This window comes from Oncorhynchus masou, chromosome 30 (genome assembly GCF_036934945.1).
Source record: "Oncorhynchus masou masou isolate Uvic2021 chromosome 30, UVic_Omas_1.1, whole genome shotgun sequence".
Classification (NCBI taxonomy): domain Eukaryota; kingdom Metazoa; phylum Chordata; class Actinopteri; order Salmoniformes; family Salmonidae; genus Oncorhynchus; species Oncorhynchus masou.
The window spans coordinates 53,313,026-53,329,431 of NC_088241.1; the positions used below are offsets into that span (position 1 = coordinate 53,313,026).

Sequence of the window (16,406 nt, forward strand, 5' to 3'; positions counted from 1 at the left end):
AAATACAGGTGTGCCAAGCTTGTAGCATCATACCCAAGAATACTCAAGGCTGTAATCGCTTCAACAAAGTACTGAGTAAAGGGTCTGAATACTTATGCAAAAGTGATATTTCAATTTTTGCTTTGTCATCATGGAGTATTGGGTGTAGATTGATGAGGGGAAAAAATATTTTATACATTTTAGAATAAGGCTGTAACATAAAAATGTGGAAAAAGTTAAGGGGTCTGAATACTTTCCGAATGCATTGTACACTAGGTTTTTTTCCACTGGATTAAAACGTTTGTTCAATGGAGAATCTTCATTGGAATTGTGTCAGTCAGTAGGACTGTAACTTCGCTAGTTAGCTAGCTTGACTAGCTAGGCTCTATGTGGGTCAAGGAAACTGGCCCAAAGTATCTACTGCCTAACTAGTTAGTTATATGTGTAACTCCTTCTCCTTCCCTCCTGAGTTGGACTGCAAGCAGCAGGCTGGAGGTTTCCCCTGAGCCACAACACCAACACCAGCAGCCATGTGAGCAGGAGTGGAGCCCCCACTGTAGGACAGAACCAGGGGGACCTAGAGCCCACACTGACTTAGATCAAGAAGGAAGAGGCTGGGTACTAGATGGGTCAGGTTGAGCAGGAGTCTGATTGCCAAGAAAACAAATACCAAATGATTACTGAAGGTGAGTTCATTTTTGGAGTTCTCAGAACAGCTTTCAGCATGAGAATTGTGAAAACAAGTGGTTTCTTGATTGAACATTATTATTGGCTACTGACTAGTGCACTTGTCGTCAGTAGTCAATATGCTAGCAGGCAGGCTATTGTGTAAATACACAAAACCCTCTCAAAGGCAGGCACTCAACTCGGCCTACTTTAAAAGGTTAATTTATTTATTAGACATTTTGCAGGATGACATCTCTTGAGATCCACCATCTCGTTTTCAGGTGTCCAAAAAAAACATTTAAAAAACAACACAATACTTAGTAAGAAGAATAATATGGCAACAACTGTCTAATAATAATAACAATTAAATAATAATAAAAATGTACATAAACAACATAGAAAAGTTGTTGTACAACTACGAATAGGCCTACAACTAATAGAAACTACAACTACACCTACTAATACAACTAATAAAAACTACTGCTACAACTAATAAAAACTACTGCTACAACTAATAAAAACTACTAATACAATTAATAAAAACTACTGCTACACCTACTAATACAACTAATAAAAACTACTGCTACAACTAATAAAAACTACTGCTACAACTAATAAAAACTACTAATACAATTAATAAAAACTACTGCTACACCTACTAATACAACTAATAAAAACTACAGCTACAACTAATAAACTACAGCTACAACTAATAAAAACCACTAATACAACTAATAAAAACTACAGCTACAACTAATAAAAACTACTGCTACACCTACTAATACAACTAATAAAAACTACAGCTACAACTAATAAAAACTACTGCTACACCTACTAACACAACTAATAAAAACTACAGCTACAACTAATAAAAACTACTGCTACACCTACTAATACAACTAATAAAAACTACAGCTACAGCTACAACGAATAAAAACTACTAATACAACAAATAAAAATGACTGCTACATCTAATTATACAACTAATAAAAACTACCCCTACAACTAATAAAAACTACTGCTACAACTAATAAAAACGACCAATACAAATAATAAAAACTGCAGCTACACCTACTAATACAATTAATAAAAACTACTGCTACAACTAATAAAACTACTAATACAACTAATAAAAACTACTACTACATCTAATAAAAACTACTGTTATAACTAACATAACTACTACTAATACAACTAATAAAAACTACTGCTACAACTAATAAAACACTGCTAAAACAACTAATAAAAACTACTAATACAACTAACATAACTACTACTAATACAACTAATAAAAACTACTGCTACAACGAATAAAAACTACTGCTACAATTAATAAAAACTACTGCTAAAACAACTAATAAAAACTTCTGATAAAACTACTAAATGTACCTATAATATATACATATATATTTACAAATATCTTCACATGGTGTGTCATGACTTCCGCCGAAGTCGGGTCCTCTCCTTGTTTGGGCGGCGTTCGGCAGTCGACTTCACCGGCTTTCTAGCCATCGCCGCTCCATTTTTCGTGTATCCATTTGTTTTGTCTTGTTTGTCTTGTCCATTGAATTCATATTGAGTGGGTAGGATTAAGCCCTCAGAAAATTCACACCTGGCCAAATGGCCAATTCAGCATTTTACAGTGCAAGCATTTGACTTGCATATACACTGAACAAAAATATAAACACAACATGTAAAGTGTTGGTCCCATGTTTCATGAGCTGAAATAAAATATCCCAGAAATGTTCCATAAGTACTGATGAGTATTTCTGTCTGTAATAAAGCCCAATCATTCTGATTGGCTGGGCCTGGCTCCCCAGCGGGTCGGTCGGCCTGGCTCCCAAGTTATCCTATGCGCTCCCTGGCCCACCCATGGCTGCGCCCCTGCCCAGTCATAAGGAAATCTATGGATTTCACATATGAACTGTAATTCAGCAAAACCTTTGAAATTGTTACATGTTACGTTTATATATTTTTTCAGTATACAGTACATATTATACATTTTGCGACTTGGAATTTTAATTTAGGAGCACCAGTGTGCCTCGAAAAATTAAGAACTTTTATTACCTCAAAAAATGTATAATCTCAAATATCTTTTCGTTGTGCTCCTAAATTTCTTTGTATGCACCTACATTTTTCAACATAAGTGCCACACACACATGCTCCTTGCAAGAAAAGGTCAGCGTAGAGCCCTGCCAATCCACAAACGGTTGTCTGGACAGAGCTGTGGAAATGAACATTCATACATTCATTGTAATATTTTTTTGTTTAACCATGATATTTATCGATAGAGTAAAAAATATGCAACAAATATCAATAGATTGATCAGTGCCCATCACTGTTACATTACATTTTAGTCATTTAGCAGACACTCTTATCCAGAGCAATTTATTATTGACCCTCATTGGTAATGTGTCCATTCCTGTCTGCAGCTTTCACATTTCCAATGGAAGCAGAGGAACCTGCAGCTCAACCATTTCCACTGGAGGGATACTTCTAAACAGAACACTACAGCCACTGCCTCGGTGTCCACTGCCCTGGCAATAACACCTACTGTGACTACTGCCCTGGCAACAGGAAGACCGGTGATTACTGCCCAGGCAACAAGATGTCTTGTGACTATTGCTCTGGCAACAACATCTCCTGTGACTACTGCCCAGGCAACAAGACCTCCTGTGACTACTGCCCAGGCAACAAGACCTCCTGTGACTACTGCCGTGGCAACAAGAAGACCGGTGACTACTGCCCTGGCAACAAGAAGACCGGTGACTACTGCCCAGGCAACAAGACCTCCTGTGACTACTGCCCAGGCAACAAGACTACTGCCCAGGCAACAAGACCTCCCGTAACTACTGCCCTGGCAACAAGAAGACTGTTGACTACTGCCCAGGCAACAAGACCTCCCGTGACGACTGCCCTGGCAACAAGAAGACCGTTGACTACTGCCCTGGCAACAAGAAGACCAGTGACTACTGCCCTGGCAACAAGAAGACCGCTGACTACTGCCCAGGCAACAAGACCTCCCATGACTACTGCCCTGGCAACAAGAAGACCGGTGACTACTGCCCTGGCAACAAGAAGACCGCTGACTACTGCCCAGGCAACAAGACCTCCCGTGACGACTGCCCTGGCAACAAGAAGACCGTTGACTACTGCCCTGGCAACACAAGGCAACAAGACCACCGGTGACGTCTGCCCTGGCAACAAGAACATTTGTAATACCTTTAAAACAACTCCATATTCATCATAACATAATTTGTATTACTACTAACTCATCAATCTTTTATGCTGATATGTTATAACAAATCTGTTACTATACTAATGATGCTTTGTCCGTTTTCATAGAAGGCAGTTAGAGATTTTAACATTCTCGGTGGTGAAGAGATCAGATACTAAGCCTGGCGAAAGGTGAAGATACTTTTGTATATGTAGTGTATAAATAAAAAGTTGTATGTGGACACACCTTCAAATTAGTGGATTTGGCTATTTCAGCCACACCCAATGCTGACAGGTGTATAAAATCGAGCACATAGCCATGCAATCTCCATAGACAAATATTGGCAGTACAATGGATTACTGAAGAGCTCAGTGGCTTTCAACGTGGGTCTGGCATAGGATGCCACCTTCCCAACAAGTCAGTTTGTCAAATTTCTGTCCTGCTAGAGCTGCCCCGGTCAACTGTAAGTGCTATTATTGTGAAGTGGAAACGTCTAGGAGCAACAACGGTTCAGCCGTGAAGTGGTTGGCCACACAAGCTCACAGATTGGTATCGCAGAGTGCTGAAGCGCGTCGAGCGTAAGAATAGTCTGTCCTTGGTTGCAACACTCACTTCCGAGTTCCAAACTGCCTCTGGAAGCAACGTCAGCACAATAACTGTTAATCAGGAGATTCATGAAATGTGTTTCCATGGCAGAGCAGCTGCACACAAGCCTAAGATCACCATGTGCAATGGCAAGCGTCAACTGGAGTGGTGTAAAGCTCGCCGGCATTGGACTCTGGAGCAGTGGAAACGCATTTCTGGAGTGATGAATCACGCTTCACCATCTGGCAGATGGACGGATCTGCGTTTGGCGGATGCCAGGAGAACGGAACCTGCCCTAATGCATAGTTCCAACTGTAAAGTTTGGTGGAGGAGGAATAATGGTCTGGGGCTGTTTTTCATGGTTCGGGCTTGACCTCTTAGTTCCAGTGAAGGGAAATCTTAACGTTACAGCATACAATGACATTCTAGATGATTCTGTGCTTCCAACTTTGTGGCAACAGTTTGGAGAAGGTCCTTTCCTATTTCAGCACGACAATGCCCCTGTGCACAAAGTGAGGTCCATACAGAAATAGTTTGTCGAGATAGGTGTGGAAGAACTTGACTGGTCTGCACAAGCCCTGACCTCAACCCCATCGAACACATTTGTGATGAAATGGAACGCCCACTGCAAGCCAGGCCTGATCACCCAACATCAGTGCCCAACCTCACTAATGGTCTTTAGGCTGAATGGAAGCAAGTCCCCGCAGCAATGTTCATACATCTATTGGAAAGCCTTCCCAGAAGAGTGGAGGTTGTTATAGCAGCAAAGGGGGGACCGACTCCATATTAACGCTCATGATTTTGTAAGGAGATGTTCAACAAGCAACCGTCCATATACTTTTGGTCATGTAGTGTATGTGTGTATGGGTGCCAGCTTTACAAATGGGGAGTGGCCCATGAAAGACTGTTTTAGGAGGTAATGTATTGGTGTCTATTGGTAACAGGCTTTTAAATACCTTGCTTTTTATTACACTATCATCTCTTGACTAATGTCATTTCAAGGACTACCGTCATTTTATCAAAGGAAACTTGTACTTTCTGTTAAGAGGATTTTTTCAATGACCGTTCAAGTTTTGGTACTGCGGACTGTTGTTTTCTGTTTTTCAGTCCTTCGTACTGTTATGTTCTTTGTTTTTATATATTTTTTAAAAACACTTTGAAAAAGTCGGAATAGTTATTTCAAGGACTCTTAAATGGGCACTGGTACAACAATAGTCAGCTACTATGGTTGAGGAAATCTCTCTCTCTCTCTCTCTGTCAGTTATCTGTCAATCCAGTCTGACAGTCTATATAGTTTGATGTCTCCTCTTAATGAGGATCTGTTGACAGCAAGAGAGCCAAGCTGTTTTCATCAACTCTCATTTAGTGTCTTATTGCAGATAGCCGTCTGTCACTTACACATTATCATATAACCCAAATGACTGTGCTAAGGGAATTTGTGTTCATTAAAATACAATGGAACATTCTCCTAATAAATTAGCATGCTGGACTCATAATATGATCCTAATACACCTCATGGAATAACTATGTGTAATAAATATGTAGCGCTATTCTAGTGCTGAGCGATTAATATTTTTTTAGGTCTGATTCGGTTCGATTATTACAAAATAATCACAGTTTTAATTGATTTCAATTATTTTGAATTAATAAGTCTCATGATGGTAGTGACTGCCCATTACTGCTTATCAATTATTAACAATTTCTTAACATTATTTGAATTTAATAAAATATTTCAGTTGTGTATTTTACATTTGTTTTACTTGATGACTTCATTATTTCATTCCAAGTCCTCATCTCTATAGAGCTGCTGCCTATGCTGTCTGAAAAAAAATCACTGTTTTGTTGTTCTTCAAAATAAATACGGCATTTTTATGACTGCTGAATAACAACTATGAGTCACTTATGATAACTTGCAAAGCAACAGCTGTTCTCTCTATATCGCCTCACCATCATGCATTCTTTCCTCTTCTGTAGCAGGCGTAAAAGAAGCACAGACTGGACAAGTAGATGAGCAATGGATTATGGTAGAATATTGGCCAGTTGGAAACTAAAACTCCGTACTACATCGCAAAGTTCAGTCTGGATCTGATTTATCTCTGGAGAAACTGCAATGTTCACATGGAGTTCACAGAAGAAAAAAACAAAAACAAAATGAAATTTAAATAATTGAACCTACATAGGTCAATTAGATGTTTTAAAAACTAAAAATAACCAGCATTTCGATGAATCACTCAGGACTAAGCTAGTCTCATGTTAGAAGAGTCTGACTCATGAGTGGAATGGAGAAATGGTGAGGGGGAGATCAAGAAAGAGAGAAGGGAGAAGAGATAATACAAAACCTGTGAGTTTTCTCTACAAGCACAAACAACATGTCCAACACACTCAGATGTCTGGAATATGGTATTATATCTTCAATCAAAATAATAATCGGATATGGTCCTTTCTGCAATTGAACATCAACGATATAGAGCCATATAACAGAATGAAAAGCCTGTTTCAGAAGAAATTTGCCTGCACTCACTTGCACAGCGAGCGAACGCAAACACACACACACGCGCGCACTTCTAACAGTAGATAACAGTGATTTAGGAGTGTCTCAGGAATTCATCTCCCCTCTTTTCCTCCCTATTCTGAATTTCAAAACCAACACAGAAAGAGAGTGGGATAAGGAAGGATAGAATGTGTGTAAACTACAGGGGGAACAAAGCAGCGATATTTTAGCCCTCTGTTAAGTGCAGGACCATGTCAGAGTTATTCCAGACCATGTTAATAGATGCGTGTCGCTTGTTTTGCCTTGAGCTCTGCTCTCTGTAAAAATAGTAAAGCCCAGGAAAACTCTAGGGGCTGGAGGTGTTAAAACAACTCAGACACTCAGTCCCACTTACTGTAATAGGGACAATACTTTGGCTACCGTGAATTGTCTTAGGACTTTTTTTATATGTTATCTACTATAATATATCTGCAGGTCAAATCACTGAATTGTCTTAGTACTTAGTTTTCTATGTTATCTACTACAATATATTTGCAGGGCAAATCACTGAATTGTCTTAGGAGTTCGTTTTCTATGTTATCTACTACAATATATCTGCAGGGCAAATCACTGAATTGCTTAGATAGGCTACTTCAATGCATGATGCCCAACATAGCCCACAACGAAGAGGAAAAACTGAATGGCTGCATTATGCAGTGAAAAACTCCTATATGTGCCTGTGTTCACTCCAGACCTGACTGCCCTTGACCAGCACGAAAACATCCTGTGGCGTTCTGCATTAGCATCAAATAGCCCCCGTGATATGCAACTTTTCAGGGAAGTTAGGAACCAATATACACAATCAGTTAGGAAAGATAAGGCTAGCTTTTATAAACAGAAATTTGCATCCTGTAGCACAAATTCAAAAAAGTTCTGTGACACTGTAAAGTCCATGGAGAACAAGAGCACCTCCTCCCAGCTGCCCACTGCACTGAGGCTAGGAAACACTGTCACCACCGATAGCATTTTTCTACGGCTACAAATCTGGACCCTCTCTTTCTAAAATAATTTGCCGAGATCTCGTTGCAACCCCTATTACTAGCCTGTTCAACCTCTCTTTCGTATCGTCTGAGATCCCCAAAGATTGGAAAGCTGCCGCGGTCATCCCCCTCTTCAAAGGGGGAGACACTCTAGACCAGGGGTGTCAAAGTCAAATGGACGGAGGGCCAAATAAAAAATTTAGCTACAAGCCGAGGGCCGGACTGTTCGAATGTTCATTGAAAAAATTTTAAATGACGCATATAGTCTAGTGAACCTAATTGAACCTACTGAAAACCTAACAAATATATTCCAATATGATCAGATAAATAAAGCAATATTTTCTTATGGCTCTGTCAGTAATCTTTAATTTTCAACAGACACAAAAGACAAATTTCCTTTATATAAAAATCCCCATAACATGAACATTAAATGAAAGAAACCGGTATTCAAGGCACCATCAGTAGCCTATATTTTCTATTTTAGCAAAAGTGGGCTAAATTTACTTCAAAGAAAAAAACAATAATAGCAATTTTCTATCATCCACTCAACTGAAATATTTTTAAAATATAATTGGATTGAAATACAATAAAATAAAGTGCAAAAATCTATTAATCAAAAACAACACTTTGTTTAAGGAGAAGTAACATGCAGTGAAAACAAATATTAAACTTTAACTTTTAAACTTGAACTGAGTAAAAACTCTAAATATGTGATTGCACAGTAATGTTCACTTGTTTGAGGTTGAGGGTGATACTTGGTGGTGTCCCATCTTTTCCACAAGTTCATCAATGTTCGGGGTAAGGCTCTGAGCTGAGGAAATCCTCAGAATTGAGTGGAGGTGTTCAGCAGTAAGTCGACTTCTGTGTGATGTTTTGTTCAGGTTCATCAAAGAAAAAAGTTGTTCACACAGGTATGTGCTGCCAAACATAGACAACGTTTGAGCAGCCTGGATGCGCAGCTGGGGCATTGTGTCGGGGAGGAAACGGGCGAACTCCGCAGCACCCACTGCCGCATATTTTGCCCTCAGTGCATCATTGCATTGGAGGTCAATCAACTCCATTTGGAGGTTTGGTGGTGAGCTTTCCACGTCAACAGCAAATGGGTTACCGAGCAGTTCCAACCTGCTTTTTTGTGCTTCAAAGTCAGCAAATCGGCGTCGAAAGTCAGCGGCAAGCATACCTATTTTATCAGCCAACTGTGCGCTCGGGAACGCACTGGTAGAGAGCTTCTCTTTCATGGTCTGGCAGCTGGGAAAGTGGCTCAAATTTTCTTTCCGCATCTGCGTCTCCCACAGAGTCAGTTTGGTTTTAAATGCCTTCACTGTACTGTACATATCAGAGATGACATGATCCCGACCCTGCAGCTGCAAGTTCATTGCATTCAGATGACTCGTAATGTCACACAGAAAAGCCATTTCACACAGAAACATTTCGTCTCGGAGTTGTGTTGTGTCTTTCCCTTTGCTGTCCAAGAACAGACAAATCTCCTCACGAAGCTCGAAACATCTTTGAAGCACCTTTCCCTGGCTTAGCCATCGCACCTCTGTGTGATAAGGCAAATCACCATGCTCCGTTTCTAACTCCGTCAGAAATGCCTTGAACTGGCGGTGATTCAAACCTTTGGCTCTGATAAAGTTAACTGTGCGCGTGATGATGCTCATTACATGCTCCATTTTCAAGGCTTTACCGCACAACGCTTCCTGGTGTATGATACAATGATAAGCTGTCAGCTCACCTGTCGCGTTTTCCTCTTGCATCTTTTCCCGTATCTTCGCCACCAGTCCGCTCCTGTGTCCACACATCGCAGGTGCTCCGTCGGTTGTCAAACCCACGAGTTTTTCCCAAGGCAGCTCCATCTCATTTACACATCTTGACACCTCTTCATACAAATCATGCCCCGTAGTTGTGCCATGCATAGGACGTAAAGCCAAAAACTCCTCTGTCACGCTTAGGCTGGAGTCCACTCCGCGGATGAAAATTGACAACTGGGCAATGTCAGAAATGTCGGTGCTCTCATCCACAGCCAAGGAATATGCAATGAAATCTTTCCCTTTTTCACAAGCTGCTCTTTTAGATTGATGGACAACTGGTCTACTCTCTCGGCAATGGTGTTTCTGCTCAGACTCACATTTAAAAAGAGTTGCCTTTTTTCTGGGCAAACTTCGTCACAAACTTTAATCATGCAGTTTTTGATGAAATCCCCCTCCGTACCGGGCTGATTTAGCGATCTCTTCTGCCAAAATAAAACTGGCCTTGACAGCAGCCTGGCCTTGTGATTTGGCTTTTTTGAACAGAGCCTGTCGAGATTTGAGGCCTCGTTTTAATTCCTCTGCCTTTTGTAGCCTTTGTTCCATGTCCATATTCTTGTTTTTGTCCGCGTGTTTCGTTTCATAATGTCGTGATTTGGCTTTTTTGAACAGAGCCTGTCGAGATTTGAGGCCTCGTTTTAATTCCTCTGCCTTTTGTAGCCTTTGTTCCATGTCCATATTCTTGTTTTTGTCCGCGTGTTTCGTTTCATAATGTCGTCTCAGATTATACTCTTTCAGTACCGCCACACTTTCTCCACACAGAAGACACACAGGTTTTCCAGCTACCTCCGTGAACATATACTCCGACTCCCACCTTGTTTGAAACCCCGGTTCTCAGTGTCCACCTTCCGTTTTGCCATTTTTGATGGGTATCTGAAAGTTAATTTTACTGTGATGCTGACGACTGCTGTGCCAATAAATATTGAAATGAAGCAGCCTACTGCTCGGTGCGTCACCGTTGCATTGTGGGAAATGTAGTATTGGTGCGTGTAAAAGATCTGCGGGCTGCCGGCTTGCTGCGGTCTGCGGGCCGGTTCTAATAATAAATCAAGATCATCCCAGGGGCCGTAAAAAACCTTCTCGCGGGCCGGATGTGGCCCGCGGGCCTTGACTCTGACATATGTGCTCTAGACCCAAACTGCTACAGACCTATATCTATCCAACCCTGCCATTATAAGGTCTTCTTTGGACGAGCTTCAATGCCATACAACTCTCCTGCTCTCAAAACTAAATGCATGCTTCAACCGATCGCTGCCTGCACCTGCCCACCCATCCAGCATCACTACTCTGGATTAGAGGTCGACCGATTACGCCGATACCGATTATTGGAGGACCATAAAAGCCGATACCGATTAATCGGACGATTTTTATTTATTTATTTGTAATAATGACAATTACAACAATTCTGAATGAACACTTATTTTAACTTAATATAATACATCTATAAAATCCATTTAGCCTCAAGTAAATAATGAAACATGTTCAATTTGGTTTAAATAATGCAAAAACAATGTGTTGGAGAAGAAAGTAAAAGTGCAATATGTTCCATGTCAAATATGTGCCATGTAAGAAAGCTAACGTTTCAGTTTCTTGCTCAGAACATGAGAACATATGAAAGCTGGTGGTTCCTTTTAACATGAGTCTTCAATATTCACAGGTAAGAAGTTTTAGGTTGTAGTTATTATAGGAATTATAGGACTATTTCCCTCTATACCATTTGTATTTCATTAACCTTTGACTATTGGATGTTCTTATAGGCACTTTAGTATTGCCAGTGTAACAGTATAGCTTCCGTCTCTCTCCTCGCTCCTCCCTGGGCTCGAACCAGCAACACAACGACAATTTGCGCGCACTAACTAGCTAGCCATTTCACTTCGGTTACACGACCCTCATCTGGGAGTTGATAGGCTTGAAGTCATAAACAGCACAATGCTTGACGCACAACGAGGAGCTGCTGGCAAAACGCACGAAAGTGCTGTTTGAATGAATGTCTACGCGCCTGCTTCTGCCTACCACCGCTCAGACAGATACTTGTATGCTCAGTTAGATTATATGCAACGCAGGACACGCTAGATAATATCTAGTAATATCATCATCCATGTGTAGTTAACTAGTGATTATGATTGATTGTTTTTTATAAGATAAGTTTAATGCTAGCTAGCAACTTACATTGGTTTACTGCATTTGCGTAACTCCTTGTCAAGTGCAACGAGAGAGAGGCAGGTAGTTATTGCTTTGGACTAGTTAAGGTTGCAAGATTGGGTCCCCCGAGCTGACAAGGTGAAAATCTGTTGTTCTGCCCCTGAACAAGGCAGTTAACCTACTGTTCCTAGGCTGTCATTAAAAATAAGAATGTGTTCTTAACTGACTTACCTAGTTAAATAAAGATTAAATAAAGGTGTAAAAAAATACATTTAAAAAAAATTGGCAAATCGGCACCCAAAAATACCGATTTCCGATTGTTATGAAAACTTGAAATCGACCCTAATTAATCGGCAATCCGATTAATCGGTCGACCTCTACTCTGGTTGGTTCTGACTTAGAATATGTGGACAGCTACAAATACCTAGGTGTCTGGTTAGACTGTAAACTCTCCTTACAGACCCACATTAAGCATCTCCAATCCAAAATTAAATCTCGAATCGGCTTCCTATTTCGCAAACAAAGCATGCTTCACTCATGCTGCCAAACATACCCTCGTAAAACTGACCCTCCTACTGATCCTCGACTTCGGCGATGTCATTTACAAAATAGCCTCCAACACTCTAATCAACAGATTGGATGCAGTCCATCACAGTGCCATACTACCCACCACTGTGACCTGTATGCTCTCATTGGCTGGCTCATTGCTTCATACTCGTTGCCAAACCCACTGGCTCCAGGTCATCTACAAGTCTTTGCTAGGTAAAGCCCCGCCGTATCACAGTTCAATGGTCACCATAGCAGCACCAACCCAGAAGGTATATTTTACTGGTCATCCCCAAAGCCAATTCCTCCTTTGGCCGCTTTTCCTTACAGTTCTCTGCTGCCAATGACTGGAACGAACTGCAAAAATCACTGAAGCTGGAGACTCATATCTCCCTCACTAACTTCAAGCACCAGCTGTAAATAGCCCATCCAACTACCTCATCCCCATATTGTTATTTATTTATCTTGCTCCTTTGCACCCCACTATCTCTACTTGCACATTCATCTTCTGCACATCTATCACTCCAGTGTTTAATTGCTATATTGTAATTACCTCACACCGCTGTGGCCTATTTATTGCCTTACCTCCCTTATTTTACCTCCTTTGCACACACTGCATATATACTTATTTTCTACTGTATTATTGACGGTATGTTTGTTTATTCCATGTGTAACTCTGTGTTGTTATATGTGACGAACTTCTTTGCTTTATCTTGGCCAGGTTGCAGTTGTAAATGAGAACTTCTTCTCAACTAGCCTACCTGGTTAAATAAAGGTGAAATATATATATATTTTTTAAGTGTGTCTGTCAGAGAGAGAGAGGGAATACAGTACCTGTAGGCAGCAGACAGTCTAAAGGAATGAATTCATCCATGATCATCCAGATGTTCCGTCTCTTCTGCAGAAGTGCTCAACTGGAACAGAGAAACACACACAGTCACTCCATACTATTCTTTCTTCCTTTATTAATTTCTTTCTTCAAAGTTCATCAAACCTTCAAAATAATTGCCGATGGCCTAAAGTATCTGACACCCAACAGTTTGAAAACAAGTAACAAACCATTATCATAAACACTCACTATTAAGGCAATTCCTCCCAATTACATGTCAACAACATACCATACCTGCCAAGCCAAGAGGCAGACTCTTGGAGGAATAAGTTAAAGGAACAGGTTTCCCAACATTCTAACAACCTCTGACCCCAACACTGATTGCTTATCTGAGCGTTGCAAAGTAATTTAATCTCTACTCTGCAACCTGAACTTTTGATCAGTTAGCCATTGGCAGCTTCATACCAGTTAGTTCCATCTCAGCAATATGAAGAGTGGTGGGAATAGTTCTGAAGGATTATTTGAGGGTAACTGAAAGTGACAGAGAGGCAGATACTATGACAACGGTCAATATATTGTGAGGTTTTACATGTGACATGGTTAAAGACAGATGGTGTCAACAGGTTCCCATTATACAGAAGAAATTCTATAGGGAGTAAAATAATCAACAAACACAACAACAACAAAAAAGTACAAATTGTTTTGATTTTTCTCTATCCTCCCTGATTCAGAATATACAGGATACTTTTCATAGTCATGGCACGCTTTGTGTAAGAGCTATTGAAGATTGAAAGACCCCAAAAATAAAAATACATTTGTCCATCTTCCCGATTGTGAATAAAAAAACGAATATTCAATATTAACTAATTTTACCTCGGTAAACCGGGAGTCGGCAAGGACAGAGATGCCGGAGTTTGCTCTCACATGCTTAGATACACAAACACATTACAATCGCGATTTACTCTCAACACATTTAGCTATGTGACTTTGGTAGAACAATTATGTATGTCGTATTTAGGTGTAAATTCATACTCACTGAGTAAAGTAACTAACGGCAAGAGTTCCTGGTCAGATTTGTGTATAGTCAACAACAGCTCCGGATCTGACAGCAAGACATCCTGCTCTGGTGGAAAAGGTCCATAGACTCTGTGATGGCGCCATCTATCGGTGAACTAACATAAAATATAATAACAATTGCCGGGTATGACTTTTAGGTTATAGGTCCATCTATCCAGTACTGAGAATGAATCCTAGATCTGTGCCTCAATCAAATTTGAATTGTAACATATTTCGTAAACAACAGGTGTTCACTAACAATAAAATACTTACTTACGGGCCCTTCCCAACAATGTAGAGAAAAATAAAATGGACAAATAATATAAAAATAAAACATGTAATAATAAATACACAGCAAGTAATGATAACTTGGCTACATACCCGGGGTGTCAGTACAGAGTTGATGTGCAGGGGAGTACGAGGTAATTAAGGTATGTACATACAGTGAATTCAGAAAGTATTCAGACCCCTTGACGTTTTACACATTTTGTTACGTTACAGCCTTATTCTAAAAGTGATTAAATAAAAAAATCTACACACAATACCCCATAATGCCAAAGTGGAAACAGAAAATACATTTTTTACATAAGTATTCAGACACTTTGCTATGAGATTCGAAATTGAGCTCAGGTGCATCCTGTTTCCATTGATCATCATTGAGACATTGTTGGAGTCCACCTGTGGTAAATTCAATTGATTGTACATGATTTGGTAAGGCACACACCTGTCTAGATAAGGTCCCACAGTTGACAGTGCATGTCAGAGCAAAAACCAAACCATGAGGTCAAAGGAATTGCCCGTAGAACTTTGAGATATGATTGTGTAGAGGCACAGAACTAGGGAAGGGTACCAAAAATATTCTGCAGCATTGAAGGTCCCCAAGAACACAGAGGCTTAAATGGAAGAAGTTTGGAACCACTAAGACTTTTCCTAGAGCTGGCCTCCCGGCCAAACTGAGTAATCGGGGGTGAAAGGGTCTTGGTCAGGGAGGTTACCAAGAACCCGATGGTCACTCTGACAGAGCTCTAGAGTTCCTCTGTGGAGATGGGAATACCTTCCAGAAGGACAACCCTCTCTGCAGCACTCTATCAATCAGGCCTTTATGGTAGAGTAGCCAGACGGAAGCCACTCCTCAGTAAAAGGCACATGACAGCCTGCTTGGAGTTTGCCAAAAGGGACCTAAAGAACTCTCAGACCATGAGAAACAAGATTGTCTGGTCTGATGAAACTCTTTGGCCTGAATGCCAAGCGTCACTTCTGGAAGAAACCTGGCACCATCCCTACGGTGAAGCATGGTGGTGGCAGCATCATGCTGTGGGGATGTTTTCAGTGGCAGGGACTGAGAGACTAGTCAGGATCGAGGTAAAGATGAATGAGGCAAAGTACAGAGTGATCCTTGATGAAAACCTGCTCCAGAGCACTCAGGACCTCAGACTGGGGCGTAGGTTCACCTTCCAACAGGACAACAACCCTAAGCGCACAGCCAAGACAATGCCGGAGTGGCTTTGGGACAGGTCTTTGAATGTCCTTGAGTGGCCCAGCCAAAGGCTGGACTTGAACCCGATCGAACATCTCTGGAGAGACCAGAAAATAGCTGTGCAGCGATGCCCCCCCATTCAACCTGACAGAGCTTGAGAGGATCTGCAGAGAAGATTTGGAGAAACTCCCCAAATACAGGTGAGTCATGCTTGTAGCATCATACCCAAGAAGACTCGAAGACTCAAGGTTGTAATCACCGCCAAAGGTGCTTCAACAAAGTACAGAGTAAAGGGTCTGAATAATTATGTAAATGTGATATTTCTGTATTTATTTTACAAAGATTTTTTATTTGTATGTTTTTGCTTTGTCATAATCGGGTATTATGGTGTAGATTGATGAAAAAAAATGTTTTAATCAATTTTAGAAAAAGGTAGAAACGTAACAAAATGGGGGAAAAGTCAAGGGGTCTGAATACTTTCCAAATGCACTCTGTAACTAGGAAGAAAGTGCCAGATAGTAAATAGTAGCAGCAGTGTATGTGAGGAGTCAAAAAAGTTACTGCAAAAAGGGTCAATGCAGATAATCCAGT

At 40.6% G+C, this 16,406-nt stretch overlaps 1 protein-coding gene across 5 annotated transcripts in view; it reads right to left on the reverse strand.

The window, feature by feature from the left end:
- tpk1 (thiamin pyrophosphokinase 1) overlaps positions 1-14,405 on the reverse strand; it is an 80,962-nt gene extending 66,557 nt beyond the window's left edge. For 2 of the 5 annotated variants that reach the window (XM_064949305.1, XM_064949308.1), the window contains exons 1-2: positions 14,319-14,404; positions 13,288-13,367 (exon numbers count right to left, since the gene is read on the reverse strand). In XM_064949305.1, coding sequence (XP_064805377.1) covers positions 13,288-13,333 — 46 coding nt within the window. In that variant the 5' untranslated portion in view covers positions 13,334-13,367; positions 14,319-14,404. Of the gene's footprint in view, positions 1-13,287; positions 13,368-13,747; positions 13,814-14,155; positions 14,210-14,318 lie in introns of all 5 variants that reach the window. The other 3 variants (XM_064949307.1, XM_064949306.1, XM_064949309.1) reach the window with 3 other exon arrangements.
- Between the last annotated feature and the right edge of the window lie 2,001 nt (positions 14,406-16,406).